The 19,401-nt window shown below is 44.3% G+C and overlaps 1 protein-coding gene across 2 annotated transcripts in view; it reads left to right on the top strand.

The window, feature by feature from the left end:
- Positions 1–11,592: 11,592 nt before the first annotated feature.
- The window catches only part of Pdzd8 (PDZ domain containing 8), a 57,762-nt gene continuing 49,953 nt past the window's right edge, over positions 11,593–19,401 (top strand). Inside the window, exon 1 of one of the 2 annotated variants that reach the window (NM_001107446.1) lies at positions 11,593–12,698. In NM_001107446.1, coding sequence (NP_001100916.1) covers positions 11,830–12,698 — 869 coding nt within the window. In that variant the 5' untranslated portion in view covers positions 11,593–11,829. The remainder of the gene's footprint in view (positions 12,699–19,401) is intronic. The other variant, XM_087552365.1, reaches the window with a different exon arrangement.

The raw sequence follows: 19,401 nt of genomic DNA, 5'->3' as shown, positions 1-19,401 counted from the left end.
GTAGGGAAAAGAGAGACAAAGCAAACAACCTGTCAGTTCCAACCAGCCTAATTTTAGTATAGCGTGTGTGTGTGCACGTGCGTGTGTGTGTGTGTGTGTGTGTGTGTGTGTGTGTGTGTGTGTGTGTGCGATGTAACTCTAGTGTAGGGGAGCCAGAGACAGGTAGATCCCTAGGGCTGCCCTAGCCTAGTAGGTGATCTCCAGGTCTCAGTGGAAGACTCAGTCTCAAAAAAATATAATTACTGGGTAAGGGAGAAAGCTCAGTGGGCAAAGTGTGACACATGTGCGACAAATTCAGTCAAAACCACCGGAACCCACATAGAAAACCTGTATTCCTTAGTGCGTGTCTGTAATACCACAATTACTACAGGGAGACAGAAGGTGGAGGCAGGAGAATCCCTGGAAGCTTGCAGACCAGCCAACCTGGTGTACACAGCAGTGAGTAATTAAGTGACTCTGCCTCAAACAAGGAGGAAGGACAGGGGTAACATCCAAAGTCCTCTGACACCCACACACTCACCTGACCTGTGGGAAACAAGGAGGAAGGACAGGGGTAACATCCAAAGTCCTCTGACACCCACACACTCACCTGACCTGTGGTGAACAAGGAGGAAGGACAGGGGTAACATCCAAAGTCCTCTGACACCCACACACTCACCTGACCTGTGGTGAACAAGGAGGAAGGACAGGGGTAACATCCAAAGTCCTCTGACACCCACACACTCACCTGACCTGTGGTGAACAAGGAGGAAGGACAGGGGTAACATCCAAAGTCCTCTGACACCCACACACTCACCTGACCTGTGGTGAACAAGGAGGAAGGACAGGGGTAACATCCAAAGTCCTCTGACACCCATACACTCACCTGACCTGTGGGAAACAAGGAGGAAGGACAGGGGTAACATCCAAAGTCCTCTGACACCCACACACTCACCTGACCTGTGGTGAACAAGGAGGAAGGACAGGGGTAACATCCAAAGTCCTCTGACACCCACACACTCACCTGACCTGTGGTGAACAAGGAGGAAGGACAGGGGTAACATCCAAAGTCCTCTGACACCCACACACTCACCTGACCTGTGGTGAACAAGGAGGAAGGACAGGGGTAACATCCAAAGTCCTCTGACACCCACACACTCACCTGACCTGTGGTGAACAAGGAGGAAGGACAGGGGTAACATCCAAAGTCCTCTGACACCCATACACTCACCTGACCTGTGGGAAACAAGGAGGAAGGACAGGGGTAACATCCAAAGTCCTCTGACACCCACACACTCACCCGACCTGTGGGAGGAGTATGTTTGTGGACACATGTGTGTGTGAACACACACACACACCATCACACACACCATCACATACACACAACACACACACACACCATCACACACATACAACACACACACCCCATCACACGCACACACAACACACAGATACACAGAATTGGTGTTTTCTGGAGATAGTTTGGTTTCTTTTTTTTTTTTTTTTTTTCTCGGAGCTGGGGACCGAACCCAGGGTCTTGCGATTGCTAGGCAAGCGCTCTATCACTGAGCTAAATCCCCAACCCCTAGTTTGGTTTCATTTTGATGTGTGTTTTTTATTAAGTTGCTTGTTAAGGTACTCATCTGAAACATTTATCAATAGGTCAGGAAGTTAAGGACTCAAGTTCTTCACTGCCAAGTGCTTTTCTTGTCAAGTGTGGCTGGACTGCTTCGCAAGTGCAGAGTCAGCTGGAGCTGCTGAGATGCTGGACCATCTTGCCTGGATGTGTGTTGCTGAGCAAGGGGCAGCAAGAGGTGTTCATCTCTTCACCTTCAAATTGCCTCAAAGACTCTGTTCATCTGAGTCTTGGAGGCTCAGTAGTGTTTGTTTACAATGCAAGTAGACACCTCAGTGGCCACCCTGACTTTCCAGGGAGTTCCTTTGTAGGCTTCCTCAGGCAAGAGAGGAAAAGAGGAATTTCACTCATGCTCTGGGACTCCACATCTTTCTGCTTCTGTCTCCCTCTTACACATACGCACACACATTTGCACACACCAGAGATAATGACGGTGCTCTGTCTCTCCCCAGCCTGCTAGCATAGGCATTCATTCCTGGATGCACACTGCTCCTGCCCCTAGGGGAACTCCTCCATCTTGTCCACCAGACATAAATTCCAGAAAGGTCTGATGGTTAGTCCTGCTACTGTCAGAGGTGGACACTGTGAGAGGACATGGGCCGGGAGGTTAGGCACCTTTAGGGAAAAGAGACAAACCAAACAACCTGTCAGTTCCAACCAGGCAAATTTTAGTAAAGTCCAGTATTATTCTGTGTAATTCTCAGAATTTCTCCCCTTTATGTGTGTTCCTTTCGCAGTTCCTAATGTGCTTAGGAATTAGCCTATTTATATAAGGTACACAAGTGGCCCCAATCAACTTCTGCCTGACCAGCCATGTAAGTAGCAGTCTGTTGGGACCAAGATTTCCGGACCGCACTTTTGCTTGGCAACAAAGCTGGAGATGATGAGAGGAACACTGGAGGTGACTGGGCCAATTAGAAGAATCAGTAAAAATTTAGGAGCAAGATGTAATGGCTCAGACTGGTGCAGCTCCAGGATGTGGACAGAAATGGACCTGCTTGGAGAGCATTTGAAGAAACATACGAAAGCTAGTTAAAGCCCTCGTCTATTTAAAGGGGATCTGCTTAGAGGTGTCTGAAGTAGACGACATTCAAATTGACTCTAGAAGTCTCACAACTCAGTGATCATTTATGTTTCTGAACAGTAATGAAAGAGTCCACAGCCTCAAATGAAAGATAAGAAGTTTGGAATTTGGGTAGTGCAGTAATTAAAGTGAAAATCAGACAGAATTTAGTGCTATTGTTGGTCAGAAGCAGGTTTTCATTTCCACTAAGAAAGAGGAAACAATTCATTCTGTTCCTCCAAGGCTCCTTGAAGCATCCTGTGGCTTCCAGAGAAGGGGGGACCAAATCACCTTTATTTCCATCCATAAAACTATTGAAGGTGACAAACTTATCCTAATTTGCCCAGAATATATATATATATATATGTATATATATATATATGTGTGTGTGTGTGTGTGTGTGTGTGTGTGTGTATGTATGTATGTATGTATGTATGTATGTATGTATGTATGTATGTATGTATATATATGATTTTACCACTAGGAGTTTACTCCAAGAAATCCCTCAGAGCACACTGGAAAGTTGAGCACCTCACATTCAGGACTCTGTTCAAAAAAGACTGCTTTCTCTTACTATCTCTAGACAGAAATGATCAACAACTTGTAAAGGGGCAGTTTCATTGTTAATAACCAAGTAGAGGAAGTATGTCTGACATCTGACCTTAGTTGGTATTCTGCGCTGTGTGGGAAGGAGAGAGTTCAGGAAAAAGGGAACGAATGGTCCATACTGTCAGAGGGTCCCCAGAACTCGGAGGGAAGCAGCTACAAAGGAGTCTCCAAGAATGGGTTCCTGGAGGCGGGGTGTCCCAGTTTCATTTCTGTTGCTATGAAAAACCACCCTGATGAAAAACATTTCAGGGGAAGGAGGACTGGTTTGGCTTAAAATTCCAAATCACAGTCCGTCGTTTTGAGAAAATCCAGGCAGGGCAGCAATTGGTCCCATCACATCACCATCAAGAGCTAAGAGAATGATGGATCCCTGCTTCCTAGCTTGCTGCTGCTTGGCCTAATCTGTGAGTGTTCTTGTGCACTGTATTAAAATGCTGATTTCTATACCCAGAGATCCATTTGCAGTCAGACTTCAGTGTTGTCATTATTATGTCTTTATGAGTCCTGACTCACTAATTTGTAAAACATTATTCTCCATCACCTTCTGGTTTGTTAAATAAAGGGCCGAACAGCCAATAGCTGTGGAGGGGAGGAAAAGACAAGGCTCCCGGGTGGGAGGGTGGGAGGAAGAGAAGGGGAGGGAGAAGGTCTCTGGTGGGGACCATAGAGTCACCATCAGGACTTGGATCAAGGAGGTGGTGCCAGGGCAACACTAAGATGGCAGGTAACAGGCCACGTGGCTGGGAAGCAGGCCAGGCCAGGCCACCATTGCTGGGTTAGAATATCTGAGTACCTGCCCTGCTATAGTGCTCGAAACTTTTAATACACAGAAAGGCCTCCATGTTATTATTCAAAATAAAAGAGTGGGTTAGAAAAGCCCCAAACCAGGGACATGCTACTTCATACAGTGGGCTGGGATGTCTTACATCAATAATTAAGAAACACCTCCGGCTGGAGAGACTAAGAGAACTGACTGTTCTTCCAGAGGTCCTGAGTTCAATTCCCAGCAACCACACGGTGGCTCGCAACCATCTGTAATGGGATCCGAGGCCCTCTTCTGGTGTGTCTGAAGACAGTGTACTCATATACATAAATAAATCTTTAAAAAATAAAAAGAAACAAACACCTCCCTCCCTCCACCTCCAACAACACAACTGCAGGGCAACCTGATCTAGGTAATTGCTCACTGAGACTCTCTTCAGCCTGGTGACTGTGGATGGTGTCAATTGCGGATGGCTGGCACATGGGGTGGAGGAAGGAAGGGAAGTAGCAGTCAGGGTGAACTGGCTGATACTTTTAAGACTTGACTGTAGGTAAGAGAGACAAAGAAGGGAGTTGGAGAGTTGAAGGTAGAGTTTTGGGGGCTGGGGGTGTTGTATTTTGTAAGCACGGAGGAAGTGGTATGTGTGCTGGAGGTGAGAAGATGGACCTGCAGAAGCAGGATCCACAGCGGGAGCATAGCTTTGCTTTTTTGTGTTTGTTTTGTGTGCTGTATTGGGGGTTGCTGGGTGGTACATGGGCATGTTCATCTACATGCAGGTGCACATGTGGGTACATATGTATGGAGGCCAGAAGACACCCTGGGTTTCATTCTTCAGGGACCCTCAAGTTTTTAAAAACTGTTTATGTGTCTGGGGGCTGGGGGTGCTTGGGGAGGTGTAGGTGCCGCAGTAGGAGTGTAGAGGTCAGAGGACAGCTTGTCAGACCTGGGAGTCAGTTCTCTCATGCCTATCATGTGGTGACACTTGACTCTAATCCCAGTATTCAGGAGGCAGAGGCAGGCAGTAGTTTGAAGCCAACCTGGTCTACAGAGTAAGTTTCAGGACAGCCAGGGCTACAAGAAATCCTTCTTAAAAAATTAGAAACAAAACAAAATGCAAGTTGGTTCTTTCCTTCCACAAATGAGCCTTCTCACTGCCCTTTTAATTTTGAGACAAGATCTTTTACTGGCCTGCAGCTGGCCAAGTAGACTAGACTGTTCAGTGAGCCCCAGGGATCTGTGTTTACCTCCTCAGTGCTGGGACCACAACCAACTTTTTTTTTCAATCTATGTTCTAGGCGTTACAAGGCAAGACATTACCAATTGAGCATCTGTCTATCCTGCATCTATATTTTTATCATGACTGTTGTTGCCACAGAAGAGAGGATTCCATTAGTGAGTTGTTGCCAGGAAAGTGTCAGGGTCCAAAAATCCATAACAACCCAAGCAGTCACAAGAGTCCAGCAAAGCAAGATCTTTATTTGAATCAGGCAGCAAAAAACTGACCAATCAGGAACAACAGTACAGATTGGAAAGCTGTGTCTTTAAATGTTCATTTTTAGTATTTAAGCAGATGACAAAAAGATCCACTAGGGCCACAGAACATTGATTATGTTACTTAACTATGGCAGGGCAACTTGGCTGGCATTCATGTCTCAACTTGCCAACTAGAATGTCGGTTACCAAGGGAAGTCTTGGAAACTTAAAAACTTATTCCTATTCAAAATGGAAGTTTTATTCACAGTGGCTTTGGTATAGTTGGTTAGCCAACAGGTCTCTTTTACTTCCCTGAAATGAAAGCTATGTCTACCCTTGAACATGGTGGGGTAAAAGACAGTGAGAGGTGAGTGAAAGCCTGGTCAAGATTTAAGGGCACTTTGTGGGAAATGAGAAGAGATGCCGACTAGGAGAATGGAGAAAGGTGTGGGAGATGTGGTGAGGGCTGTAACCTGTGTAAGGGCCATTAGTGTATAGAAACAGAACAGGGCTTGTGATGACAGTTGGTTGGACTGCTCTGGGGTAGACATTTTGCTGGTGGGGGATGAAAGAAAATGTGTTGTTATGCTCTTGCTTAAACCCCTTTCAACACCACAGGTGGGCAAAATAGAACTGGCCTCTTCCTTATGCTCCATCACTCCCTAACTTGGTTCTCAACACTTTCCTACCTGGCCTTTGTCTTCTTTAAATCTGGCCAGCCCCAGTTTTTACTCATTCCACCCTCTTCCAGTCATCCTGCCCAATTTCCCTAAGTTACACTGGGAGGTTTTGCTTCTTTCTGAAAACTCCAAGTACCAACAGAAATGACGTTTGCCCCAAAGCCCCCATATTCCCCAGGAAAATTCGTTTCTCCTTCCCTATCAAACTATAATGGTTCATCATTTTCTTTTTCTGTTTTGGAGGGGTGACTTTGAGAAACGGTTTCTTTGTGTAACAGAGCCTGGATGTCCTGGAACTCGATTTGTAGAATGGGATAGCCTTGAACTAACAGTGCTCTAGGTGACTATGCCTCCTGAGTGTTGGGATTAAAGGTTGAACCATCACACCCTGCAAACCACCATTTGCTTAGTCCGTCATGAGAGAAGTTGCCTCACCCTGCATTGGCAAGCCCAGGGGCACAAATAATTTAGTGTGGGCAATCAATGATTTCCTCCTAACATTTAAGATTGAGTTAGAGGGCCACAGATGTAGGACTCTGTAGATTTGGGTCCAGAGCTAATGTTTTCTAAGCTCTTTGCCCAAGTCCAGGGCGGGCATAGAAACTAAGAGCAGATGGGTACAGTTGACAAGATAACAAGGTAAGGACAAGGGTGGAAGAAATGAGGCAGAAACAATCCTCTCAAACCTAGGGTTCTATGCAAGGCTGAAGGGAACATCTTGCAGCTGAGAACAGGGACATATTCCAATGCCATTACCAGGAATCACAGGGCAGTGCCCATAGCCACAGGCAGTTTCTGCTCTCTGCCCCTGAACCAGAAGACTCTGCTACTGCAACACCTCCATTATGCCTGTGCTAGAGCAGTGGTTTTCTTATCACTAGTTACCTGTGTGTCTGTCTGCCTGGGCCTGCCATCCCTAGGGCAGGGACTCTGTTTCCCTCATGTGTTACAGCTGTATATTGGATTTTTATTTTCACAGTTCACAAAATGATTCAATGTATCATTTCTTAGCAAACATTCTAAACTTTGTTTTGTCCTCAATTTTGCTACTATATTATTTTTCTAAGTTTGTGACAAAGACCAGATTAAGCAACCTAAACGGAGGATTAATTTTAGCAGAGGTGTCAGGAAGGGTGTGGCATAGCAGAGGTAAGCTTATATCCCTCCCAACCAACAGAAATTGGGAAGAAGAATGTAAGAAGAGGCCAGGACCTATCCCCAAGGATGCTCCCCTACTGACCCAATTCCTTCAGGCAGGTCTTCCCTTCCTGCTTCCTTCACCACCTTACAATAATGCCATCATATTATGAACCCATAAACCCCCACTCCTTATGCCAGAGTCCTCAGGCCCTAAATCATTTCTGCAAACGCCTTCAAAGACACTCCCTAGGCTTCCCTAGGTGTTTCTCAGTCAATCTAGTTGACAAGAATGCATTACTTTACAAAATTTTCACCAATTGGCTTTTTATATGACCTACCCTACCCCCACTGCCAAATTTCACAGGCTTTGAGTTTCTCCTAATTTGAGCTCAATATAAAGGATTTAGAGTATAACGATACTAGAAAGCCCCACCTCTTTTGGTTGGTGATATTGTAGGTCTTAATAGAAAACCTGTCCAATTGTCTTTACCTCTGAAATAGATATTTCCCAGGAAAGCGACTGGAGCAGCTTAATTTTTCTTTCCTTTTTTTCCTTTTATTGAAAACAGATTATTTTCTCATACAACGTATTTGATTATAGTTTTCCCTTCCTCTAGTCCTCCCAGTTCTTCCCCACCAACCCTGCCTTCTGGATACACCTCCTTTCTATCTTTCATTAGAAAAGAACAGGCTTCTAAGATAACCAAATGTGACTAAGTAAAATATAAGATAAAGCAAAAACCGTCATATCAAAGTCAGACAAGGCAACTAAACAGAAGGAAAAGGGCAGGCACAAGCACCAGAGACCCACTCACTCACACTACATAGTCACATAAAAACACTAAGCTACAAGCTGTAATATATATGTGGAGGGCCTAGCTCAGACCCACGAGGGCCCTGTGTTTGCTAATTCAATCTGTGTGAAATCTTAATGTGCTTTGCTTAGAAACTCAGAGAGCATTGCTCTCCCTGTATCCTCCATTCTCTTGAGCTTGTACACACTTTCTGCCCCTTCCTCAGTAGGTTTCCCTGAACTCTGAGGGTAAGACATCCCATTTAGACTCTAACGTCTGGCTGTGGATTTCTTCCTCTGCTGGAGAAAGCTTTTCTGATGGTGACTGAATAAGACACTGATCTATGTATGAGTATAGCGGAGTATCATTAGGAGTTAATTGTTGACACTTTTTTCCCTTAAGACCAGTGGTATTGTTTTTAGCCTAGGTCTCTGGGCTATCTCGTCTATGTTTTTTGGTTACCCAAGCAGGGTCAAGTATAGGTTCCTTCTCATGGAGGGAGCCTTAAGTCAAATCAGACATTGGTGGTCTATTCCCACTTGATCTGTATCACCACGGAACAGTTTAATTTCAATGATGCCATTGGAAACACATCAGCCAGTCAGCAGTGCATCTCCTTCATTTCTATCTAGAATCTGACTCTTAAGAGTCAAGGACAGTGGTCCTCGGACTTCTGAGCTCCTATGAACCAACATTACTATTAAGATGCAGGTTGCTGGATTTATATTCTTCTAAGAATATCATGAAAAGCACCAAGCTTTAATTGATGCGGCATTATTTCATAAAAGTGCATAACATGCCCAAGTTATTGTGAGCACTACTAGCTAAATATCAAATATATTTGACTACAAAAACATTTTATTTGTAAACTTTTTATTTTAAAATGATAAAAGTATTTAACATTAGGCCTGACTTATCAGTGCTTTGCTGTGTTAGTTACTATTATGGCAACTATGGCAAAACACCCAACAGAGGAGTAAAGATTTACTTTCGTTACTGTTTCAGAGGGTCACTATCCATCATGGTGGAGAGGGAATGGCTGAGAATGCAGAGCGGCTCAGTCCTTAAGAGTAGGGGTGAGCATGGTTTAGTCTTATGGTAACTGGCAGGAAGCACAGAGACTAGACAGAAATCAGGGTCCTACCCTAATGATCTACAAACCAGGCTGATCTCCTAAAAACTCTAAGTCTTCAAAATAATAGTTTATGAACCTGGGGATCCACTGTTCAAAACATGAGCCTGTGGTAGTCATTTTAGAATCAAACAATCATATCTGTATTGTTTTTACTGGTGATTACCATGTTAGCCTTTCTTCTGGATTTTTTTTTTCTATTCTTCCCTCAAGGTTTGCTGAACTCCTTTGTAGATTGGACTGTGCCCTTTGAAGATGACAGTTACAGGAGATTTGAGTGACTACTAATCTGATAAGGGATTCCAAGAACTCTGTCCTAGAAAGTAAGATGAAGAGATGGAGTGGGGTTGAAGGTTCATCCCGTGGGGCTCACCAACCTTGCTAGAAAGAAAGTACTAGGTGTAGGATGATTTAAAAGCCACAATAGATCAACACAAAGGTTTTTTTGGGTTCGATTCTGTGCATGTGTGCATGCAGTATGATCATATACACATGTGTGTGTCTGTAGAGGCCTGGTGTTGTCATCAGGTGTCTTTCTCAACTACACACTTTAGTTCTTGAATCTACATCTCTTGTTGAAACTGGAGCACAGTAAATGCCAGGAACCTCCTGTGTCTGTTGCCCAAGTGCTGGGATAATAGGATTATGCTACTATACCCAGCTTTGTAAGTGGATGCTGGGAAACCAACCTCAACTCCACATTTGAATGGCAACCATACTATTTATAGAGCCATCTCTCCAGCCAGATTTAATACTTTAGTGATGTGAAGAACTCCCAACCCCTGCCCCTTGTGCAATGTTTGGGACAGTGGTACAACATTTCTGGTGAAAACTGAGGAAAGGTTTATAGCTCTCACTTGGGTTTAAAAAAATATACATACATATATATATATATACATATACATATGTATATATATATATATATATATATATATATATTTGAGAAAGCAACACAGAGGAAGGATAACCATGAGCACAGACGTTATCTGAAATTTCTAGAAATGTTAGCTAGGTGCTCAGCAAACATCTGTTCTCACAGCTGCCTTGCTGTCTTAAAAGTCATTCTGATCTCAGAGATAAGATCAATTTGATTCCGAAGTTCTATACCTGGCTCAGCTGGGTCAGAACTCTGGTTTAAGGCTCCAGTCAGCCAGTCAAGACTAGAAAGAATCCCTGCACTGATGTCTCAAGAGCCAGACTGAATCTGCGAGAGTTTTTGTAGTGGAATAACTAACCTCCCTAGGGATAGAAAGGCTATGTCTGGGAAGAGGGATATAAGCTATGATGTAACAACTGAGTAGTCAGAAAGCACCGGAGGAAACACTGTTGCCAGGGAACACAAAGGCTTTATCGTACCCTGCTGTGCAAAATCTTCTGCTTTTCCCTGTCTCCAACTCTCCTTTATAACCTACCTAGGGTCTGATCCCTGATCAGTTTCTAAAAAAAAAAAAAAAAACCCAACTCCAGCATTCTCCATGTTATTTTATGTCAAGTAGAAACCAAGAACTCAGGGTCCCACGATGTGACCCTAAGCAATTTCCTTACTATGCTACTAGTATTCTGTGAAATGGGTGGGCAATAGAAGCAACTGCCTGAGGAATGGACTCTGTGATAATGCCCTCAGCGAGGAAAGAAGGGAGGAGGGGGGCGTGAACAGACAATTTGAATGGAGTTGCTAAGGCGCCTTTCAACGTACTGGCAAATTCACTTCAGCCCACCCACTCCTCCCAGACCTCATATAAACTTCTTTCTCATTTAAATTGAAATTCCCCAAGGTGGGAAAGTTAGTCCCCTTCTCGCGGTTACGCTCCGTCCCTTCCCCGGGCCCAATCTGTGGACAAGGTCTGTCGGTCGGTGCGGGATAGCGATGGCGGTCCCTGATGCAGTCTGTCCTCTGGCCGGCTTGGGCAGTGTCCCAACCTCCTGAGCTCGGACTCTGCGGCGCTGCCCTGCAGAGACGGCAGCAACACACTGCGGGATGCAGGGCGGTCGCCGCAGAGGTAACGGGGCAGGGCCCATGGCTGGCTCCGGGGATGGGTGCGGAATAACGGACGGCCGCACCGAGCCCGGTCCGCCCGACTTCTCCAGGTCTCCCTCCATTACCTCCCGAGCTCCTGAGACGACGGACCCACCGACCGCCGCGCCGCCGGCGACGGAATGCAGGCGTGGGGGAGCGGCGTTGGAAGCGCGCCTAGAGGCCCGGGAGGACCCACGTCCACGCGCGCCCCGGAGCCTGGCGCCGGGGACGCGCACGCTCTGACGTCACGCTCCGCTCGTCCAATGAGCTCAGGCTCTGCGGGGAGGCGCCGTTCCCGCCCTCGCCCGCCGCCCGTCGGCCGCTCGGGCCGCCCCCGGGGGAAGAGTCTGAGGAGGCGCGGGGCCGCGGCGGACTAAGGCGCCGCAAGGCAGCATCGGGCTGCGGACGCTCGGTTCGGGCCCAGGGAGCTGCTCATCTGCGACCGATGTCCTCAAGATGGAGGCGGCGGGGGCGACGGCGTGAGGAGGAGGAGGGCGGCGCGGAGAGCGCGGGAGCAGGCCGAGGGGCGGCGGGGGCGGCGGGATGGGGCTGCTGCTCATGATCTTGGCGTCGGCCGTGCTGGGCTCGTTCCTCACGCTGCTCACACAGTTCCTGCTGCTCTACCGCAGACAGCCCGAACCGCGGGCAGACGAGGCAGCCCGCGCGGGCGACGGCTTCCGCTACCTTAAGCCGGTGCCGGGCCTGCCCCTCAGGGAGTACCTCTATGGCGGCGGCGCCGAGGAGCCCGCTGCTGGGTCCTCCGAGGCCGGCGCCAGCACGACACCGACCCCCGACAGCCCGGCCCCGCCGACGCTGGAGACCTGCTACTTCCTCAACGCCACCATCCTGTTCCTGTTCCGGGAGCTGCGGGACACCGCGCTCGCCCGCCGCTGGGTCACCAAGAAGATCAAGGTGGAGTTCGAGGAGCTGCTGCAGACCAAGACGGCCGGCCGCCTGCTGGAGGGGCTGAGCCTGCGCGACGTGTTCCTGGGTGACACCGTGCCCTACATCAAGACCATCCGGCTGGTGCGGCCCGTGGTGGCTTCGGGCACCGGCGAGCCCGACGAACCCGACGGGGACGCTCTGCCCGCCACCTGCCCGGAGGAGCTGGCCTTTGAGGCGGAGGTGGAGTACAACGGCGGCTTCCACCTGGCCATCGACGTGGATCTAGTGTTCGGCAAGTCCGCCTACCTGTTCGTGAAGCTGTCGCGCGTGGTGGGTAGGCTGCGCTTCGTCCTCACCCGCGTGCCCTTCACCCACTGGTTCTTCTCCTTCGTGGAGGACCCGCTGATTGACTTCGAGGTGCGCTCCCAGTTCGAGGGGCGGCCCATGCCCCAGCTCACCTCCATCATCGTCAACCAGCTGAAGAAGATCATCAAGCGCAAGCACACCCTGCCCAGTTACAAGATCAGGTGAGACGCGGGGTCAGGGAAGCGGAGGCTGTTCGGGGAGGGTAGCCAGGGAAGGGCCAAGGCAGATTCCCAGCAGGACGCTGGCCTGCAGTTTGCTTCCACCTGGGCGGGAGGCCCCCAGGTAAAGAAAAGCAGGTAGTGGGCACTTCCGGTGCTGAGCTGGAGGCCTGACCTCCTTGTCCCTGGCCAGTCAGTCAGTGCCTCTCCTGAACCTGTTGAGACACACTTGTGAGTGGTTGCTGCAACCTGGGGCCAGCGGCCGTGTGCGTGCCTTTGCAGCGTCTGCTGCACCACGTGGAGAAGTTGTTCGTGGACATACTGCAGACTTGAAGGGCGTACTCACAGCCCGAGTGTGCCGGGCCGAGGCAGGGGTTATTATTACAGCCCCGGGTGTGCTCTGTGGCACGGGCCTTGGCAGCCCTCCGGGCAGAGGCAGGGGTTGTTGTAGAGGGATGTGACTTGGAGAAGTTGAGTCCCGTGCCTGGTGGTCTTCTCTGTGAATTTGTGCTAACTGTCATCTGCCCTTGGGAAGTAGATTCCGCACAGACAGACCCAGACTCTACTTCTCAGGTGTCTACTCCCTGTGGCTGTTCCTTAACCCAGTGCTCCCAGTCACCTTGGGGGCAGTATTTTAAAGACAGTGATTTGGAGTTTTATTAAAGTTCCTCAGTATCTGGTGACCTACTTTCGATTAATGCATGAGTTTCCTTTTGCTGACATGGAAGTGGAAGGGGAAATGAGTATTTTGGAGGATTAGAGGTTTTATATGTGGGACTTGGAAGGCTTGTTGGAGTAGAGAGGCTCATGTTTCTTTTAAAACGACCAACCTCTCTTTCTATCCTCCTTTAACTTTGTGTTCATTAAATAGAACATTTTGGATTTTGTTGGTTAATGAGAAATTATAGTCTAGTATTGCCTTGCAATGCTATTGCTCCTTAGTGGAGATTGAATATCCCTGGGAATTCTTTTCTCCCACAGTCTCAAGGCACATAAAGCAGAAGCAGTGCAGATTTGGGGCAGAGTTTTGATTTGTGGATCTTGGACTTTACCAGTTACGTTTTGTTGGACTGATAGAATAAACAACAGTTTAAACTTTGGGGTGCAAGAGAACTGCTGTGCGGGGCACATATTTCCATTTTCCATCCTTCACTCTGCAGGATTTCTAGTTCTGCAAAGCAAATGCAGTCTATGAAACCTACTTTCACAGGACTACATTCGAGTTGTAGATTTTAAGCAATGATGTATTTATAGCAGTGTGTTGGTCAGAACATCATAATAAACAAAGGTTGTTACAAATTTTGATAATCACAGCTCTTGATCAATCAGAAACCACTGCAGAGTGCATCACTCAATATGTAGAGTTTTTATACATTTATTATATTCACTATCCTCAGTGCTCAAGACTCAATACTAATCAGAAATAAATACTGCCTCCACCTTCATTAAGTTCAGAGTTTAGTGAGAATTGATTATTATCTACTTAATAACATTTAAACTCAGGTGGAGTTGATAGAAGGTTGAAATTACTAGAAAGCTGCTTTTGGGTTAGTAAATGGAAACTAGAAATGTGGGGATGGAAACACTGGCTGAGGAAGTGCTAGCATGTCTTGTTTGCTCATCTCCTTCTCCAGAGGTGTGCTACACGGGTGATAGTGTGGGCCTGACTTCAGACAAGAGAATGGATTTTATAATGCATCTCAGACATATCATCATTCTCACAAAGAGAAAGCAGCTAGTATCAATCCTGTTTTATTGTTGAAGGAATGAAGCACATGGTTGTTAAATAACCTGCTTAAGTCACTCAAGCAGTCAAGTGGTGAAACTCAGCTTGGGTAAAGTGAGGCTGCCTTTTTAATTTTTTTGTAACTGAAGGAATTTATTTCAACTCCATTTTTTTTTATTTTTGGACTGGGATTTATCCATCCATAAATGCTTATTGATTTAAATTTTTGCTTTCCTGTTTGCAAAAAAAAAAAACCCTTATAAATCATTCTGATGAAGAAATGAATCTTCTGATGAAAACTACACAAAAAAGTTTCTTTAGCTTTTAGAATTAAAAATAACATCTTACACAGCCCAAACCTTTAACCCCAAAGCCAGAATGAAGTCCCTTAAGTGCATGAGAATGATTCCATTTAATTATCTTGATTATTAGTAATGCAAAAAAAAAATTATAATGTCTCCTAAAGCAGTACAGACTAGGAAATGGGGGAGGCTGTCTACTCTGGGAGCACAAAGTTGTTGATAATTGTTAACATCACCACCGATGGTGCTCTGATAGAACCTGGAGCCTGCTAAGAAAGCAGTCTGATACTGGTTTCACCCCTAGCAAATCCACCCCCACCTTTTTCTGGTTACTAAATGATTTTTTTCAAAGTATTACAACAGTAAGTTAGATATCATTCCAAATTAACCTAGAACTCTGAGTAAACTGTAGCTATAAAACTTCCTGACTTAAACTGGAAAATTGAAGAGGATCTTTTTTTTTTAAGGCTAAACCTTTTTGGGTAACAACTCTGTTCAACATTTCTTTTTCAGTCCTCCAGATTGTGTTTATCCACTTGAACATCTAATCTTCTTAGTAAGAGCTAAAATAGTAAAAGAAAATTATACTAAGTCTCTGGGCTCTTTGCTGCTTTAATCGTTATGTAACAATTGTCTTGTTGGTGACAACTGTTGTCGCCTCTTTCTAAACTCCTGTATTCCCTTTTCATATTGCTAAAATGAAGTAGGCTTTTACAACTAACTGCCAGGTCCTAGACTTTGTCCTAGAAATAGTCAAGCTTCCTAAGGACTCATGATAAATGCTTAAATTTAACAACTAAAGCACTCATTTATAAAACACTAGATTTTAAGAATGAATTGTAATATGTTGAAGAAATGTTCTCTGTTGTACTGAAGTTAGGAGTTCCTTTACTTAGCCTCATTGCTTTCATCTTTTTCCCCCCGTAAAATGTGTATTTAAAAATTGTGCATAACATAGAAATTTTTTTTTTAAAGATTTATTTTATTTATTATATATATAAGTACACTGTAGCTGTCTTCAGATACACCAGAAGAGGGCATCGGATCTCCTTACAGATGGTTGTGAGCCACCATGTGGTTGCTGGGAATTGAACTCATGACCTCTGGAAGAGCAGTCGGGTGCTCTTAACTGCTGAGCCATCTCTCCAGCCCGATAGAAATATTTTTAAAACTTTCAAATTAGTCTTTATCACTGCACCAATCTCTCATACATGGAGAGTCTCTCTTCACTGTGAAGTCTGAGTTATAGTTGTGGGGTGGCAGGGCAGGGATATCTAGGGTTTAGGAGTCACATATTTGAGATTCTTATTAATGTATCCGCTTTTAAAGCAATGGTCCTCAATTTCCTGAGGCTGTAACCCTTTAATACAGTTCCTCATGTTGTAGTGACCCCAACCATAAATTTATTTTCATTGCTAATTTATAAATGTAATTTTGCTACTGCTGTGAATTGTAGTGCAGATATCTGTGTTTTCCAATGATCTTAGAAGACTTGGTAAAAGGGTTGTTTAAGATAACTCCCCCTGTTTTAGGGTGTTGTCCTGTAGCACTGGTTACTCGTGGGAAGGGCAAATTCAGATTGCAAGCGCTGTTTATTTGACCTGTACTGGTTTCCCAATGCTAAAAGGTGAGAGATTTTACTTGAAGTCAATTTCTGGCTTCTGAATTTTATTTCCATATTTGCATTATACGTGACAACAAACAAAAGAAACTGTAGTGGCAGCTTTGGGGTAAAACCGTAAGGCTTATCCTGTACTTGAGAGTCCTACCCATCTGCCTCATTGAACTGGTCCCTGATTGACTTGGAATCATGTGCATTTGAGGCCTGGAGTGGTTGCTGATGACTTAATGGCCGGTGATTGTTTTACTCTTTTTAAACTTTATATTTTTGAAAGAACTGCCATTGAGCAAATTTATTTATAATAGAATCTATATAATGTTGAATTTTAAAAAGTCATCCTGCCACAACTTAAAAATAAAAATCTTGAAATATTTCCACTTGGCTTGTTGAGTGGTAGTTGAAAATGGTAGGGTCTGCCTTTTGTTTGGAAAACAGTTTGTTTGAGTGGATTTGGTCAGTAATTAACAATTCTTGGGTACAAAAGAGGAAACAGTCACTTGATTGGCATTGTATTTGAGTTTATTGAATATGGAACATGTAGGGAAATCATTTATAGGTATTTATGGGTGTAGAATAATTTTTGAGCATTAGTTTTTGTTGTAACTAATTGTTTTTTCTGTCTTTTTATTACTGTAAACATCCTGAAAATGTGTTCGTAGGAATTTTTATATATTCTCCGTGACTTGAAAGCAAAGACCACACTGTATTATCCTGCTAAGGTTGAGGGACAGGACAATAGCACCATTATATTAATGTGCACACCATTGATTTCCAAGAACTAAATTAGGCTTGGTCTGTCAAGCCTCCTACTTTATAATGTAGTTTATACATAATTTATTTCTTGGTCTGATGAGACGAAGAAGAGCATTTGTTCTTAATGTCAGTTATATTTAAAAGTTTTTTCCTGATTATTTGAGGCAAAGATGATTTTTAAGTAATATTCTCTTAGAAACTTCCAAAGTAAATTCACACACACACACTCTCTCTCTCTCTCTCTCTCTCTCTCTCTCTCTCTCTCTCTCTTTCTCTCTCTCTCTCTCACCACACACACAAACAAAACAAAACTGACACAACTGTTTGGGAGATGTATTGTACTTAACTCTTTCTTACTTTTTTGTGTGTACATAGATAACCTTAAAATTGTATGTTCTCTTTAAGGTGAGTACTAAAATCTTTAGTGGCAGTAGTAATGGTTCACTTTACTTACTAATATTACTAGGAATGTAACTAACTGTTCATACATCCATATGCTAGAAACAATGGCATTGGTGTGTCATTCTAGCTATTCTCAAGTAATGATGTAATATAATAGCTGATTTTATCTGCTGTGCTTTTTTCTTACATTAAGGCTTAGAGGAAATATGTTTTCATGTCTCTTTGTAAATGGAATTTCAAGATCATTTTCTCAGAGATGAATCACGAAGCCGTTTTAGAAAGTCATTTATTTTTCAGTAAGTGCTGATTGCATACTGCGTATATCTAGGTTTTTACTGGGTATGGTGGTGGTAAAAATAGTCATAAGGAATTCATGCTGCCACACTGTTTGTTTTCTAGGACAAACAAATAATTAAATTAATAAATAGTGACATTTTGATATACCTAAGACTTCAGTTTGTGAGGAACACAAACAGATCAATATCTCTGCTTAAGCAATCAGATGATTACTTACTTATATATAGTATAGTATGTCTAGGGAAAAACATTATATATAGGCCTCAGTACTACTCACTTCCACAAATCCACTGCAAAGAGTAACACTAGAGTTAAGTGTTCTCTGGTTTAATGATAGTTTTACTTCTGGTACATTGGGTTTCCTGAAGATGCTATTGTTATAGAAATGCATTGATAAATCTGCTTTAGAAATCTGAGGGTAAAAGTGTATGAGGAAGAAGTTAAGCTTTAATCAGTAATGTATGTGTGTGTGTATTTGGCTTTGTCAGAGAACCACAGTTTATTCCTGAAATAAAGCATATCATATTGGAGGAGTGTTTGGATCTGACATTTAGTATTGATGTGAAGTATTAACTAGCAGTTTATTAGATAAGCTGGACAATAAAATAACTTTCCTATAGGTGTCCGCAGGCACTCTAAGCAGTCCACACACTTGCTATCTCTCTCCCAAGCAAGAGAGACATCTTGTTTTTATGGACACAGAAACTCAGGTTTAGAAGGGATTGATGGCTTTCTCAGAGTCCCAAATAAACAAACGAAGTAATAGGAAGCCTCCAGGAATCCCAGGTCACATGCAGTTCCGGTAGCAATAAACAGTCATTACTCCAAGCACAGAGGGCTGCGAGGCCTGTGCTGCTTTCAGACCTGTAAGCTTCGATACCTTTGTATTCTTAAATTTTAAAAGAAGGTGATGGAACTCTCTGCACCTGAAAATTCTGAACTAGTCACTGCCTGGCTTTGTTCAGATCTTTACCCTCAAAAAACAAAGAAAAAAATAATGATTCTAGCTTTCTACAAAACAAAACAAAATGCTTCTCAGATTTTTAAAGGGTCTTTTTAGTTTTGTTTTATGGAAAGCTAATGAGGGCTGTGGATAATTTCTACAGAAAAATAGAAGAATAAATTTTTGTTTAAGTTCATGAAATTAATTACCTTGAAACATATGTAGGGTTTTAAGACGTCAGGCTGAAAAGTAAACGCTGACAGAAGATGATTTTGTTGCCATAAACTCAACTAATACTAATAAGCTGGCACAGAGCTGACACTTCACAGTCTAGCTTACCTTTTGTAATGCTCCCAAGAGTGTGTGGCTCAGGCATTTCTAAACAGACTTCTGTAGAACACAGTGCTGTCTCTCCCCCTCTCCCTTTCTCTTTCCTCCACTCCTCCCCCACACCCACTATCTTTCTCTGTCTCTCTCTTACCTCTTGGTGAGATTTCTCTAGCTTGTTTGAGGCATCTGATGCAATGATAGTTCAACACAAATATGATGCCATTAACTTTATTCTACAAATCTCATTGGGTAAGTGCTGAATTTTTTTTTTTTTTACAGTATTTTGCCAGTCTTTTACGGGTATCCAGATAGTGTTGAGTAGTTAAAAACCT

Source organism: Rattus norvegicus, chromosome 1 (assembly GCF_021556685.1).
Source record: "Rattus norvegicus strain SHRSP/BbbUtx chromosome 1, alternate assembly SHRSP_T2T, whole genome shotgun sequence".
Classification (NCBI taxonomy): Eukaryota; Metazoa; Chordata; class Mammalia; order Rodentia; family Muridae; genus Rattus; species Rattus norvegicus.
Note: the sequence above shows the minus strand (reverse complement) of the source record. Positions and strands in the feature narration are given on the sequence as shown.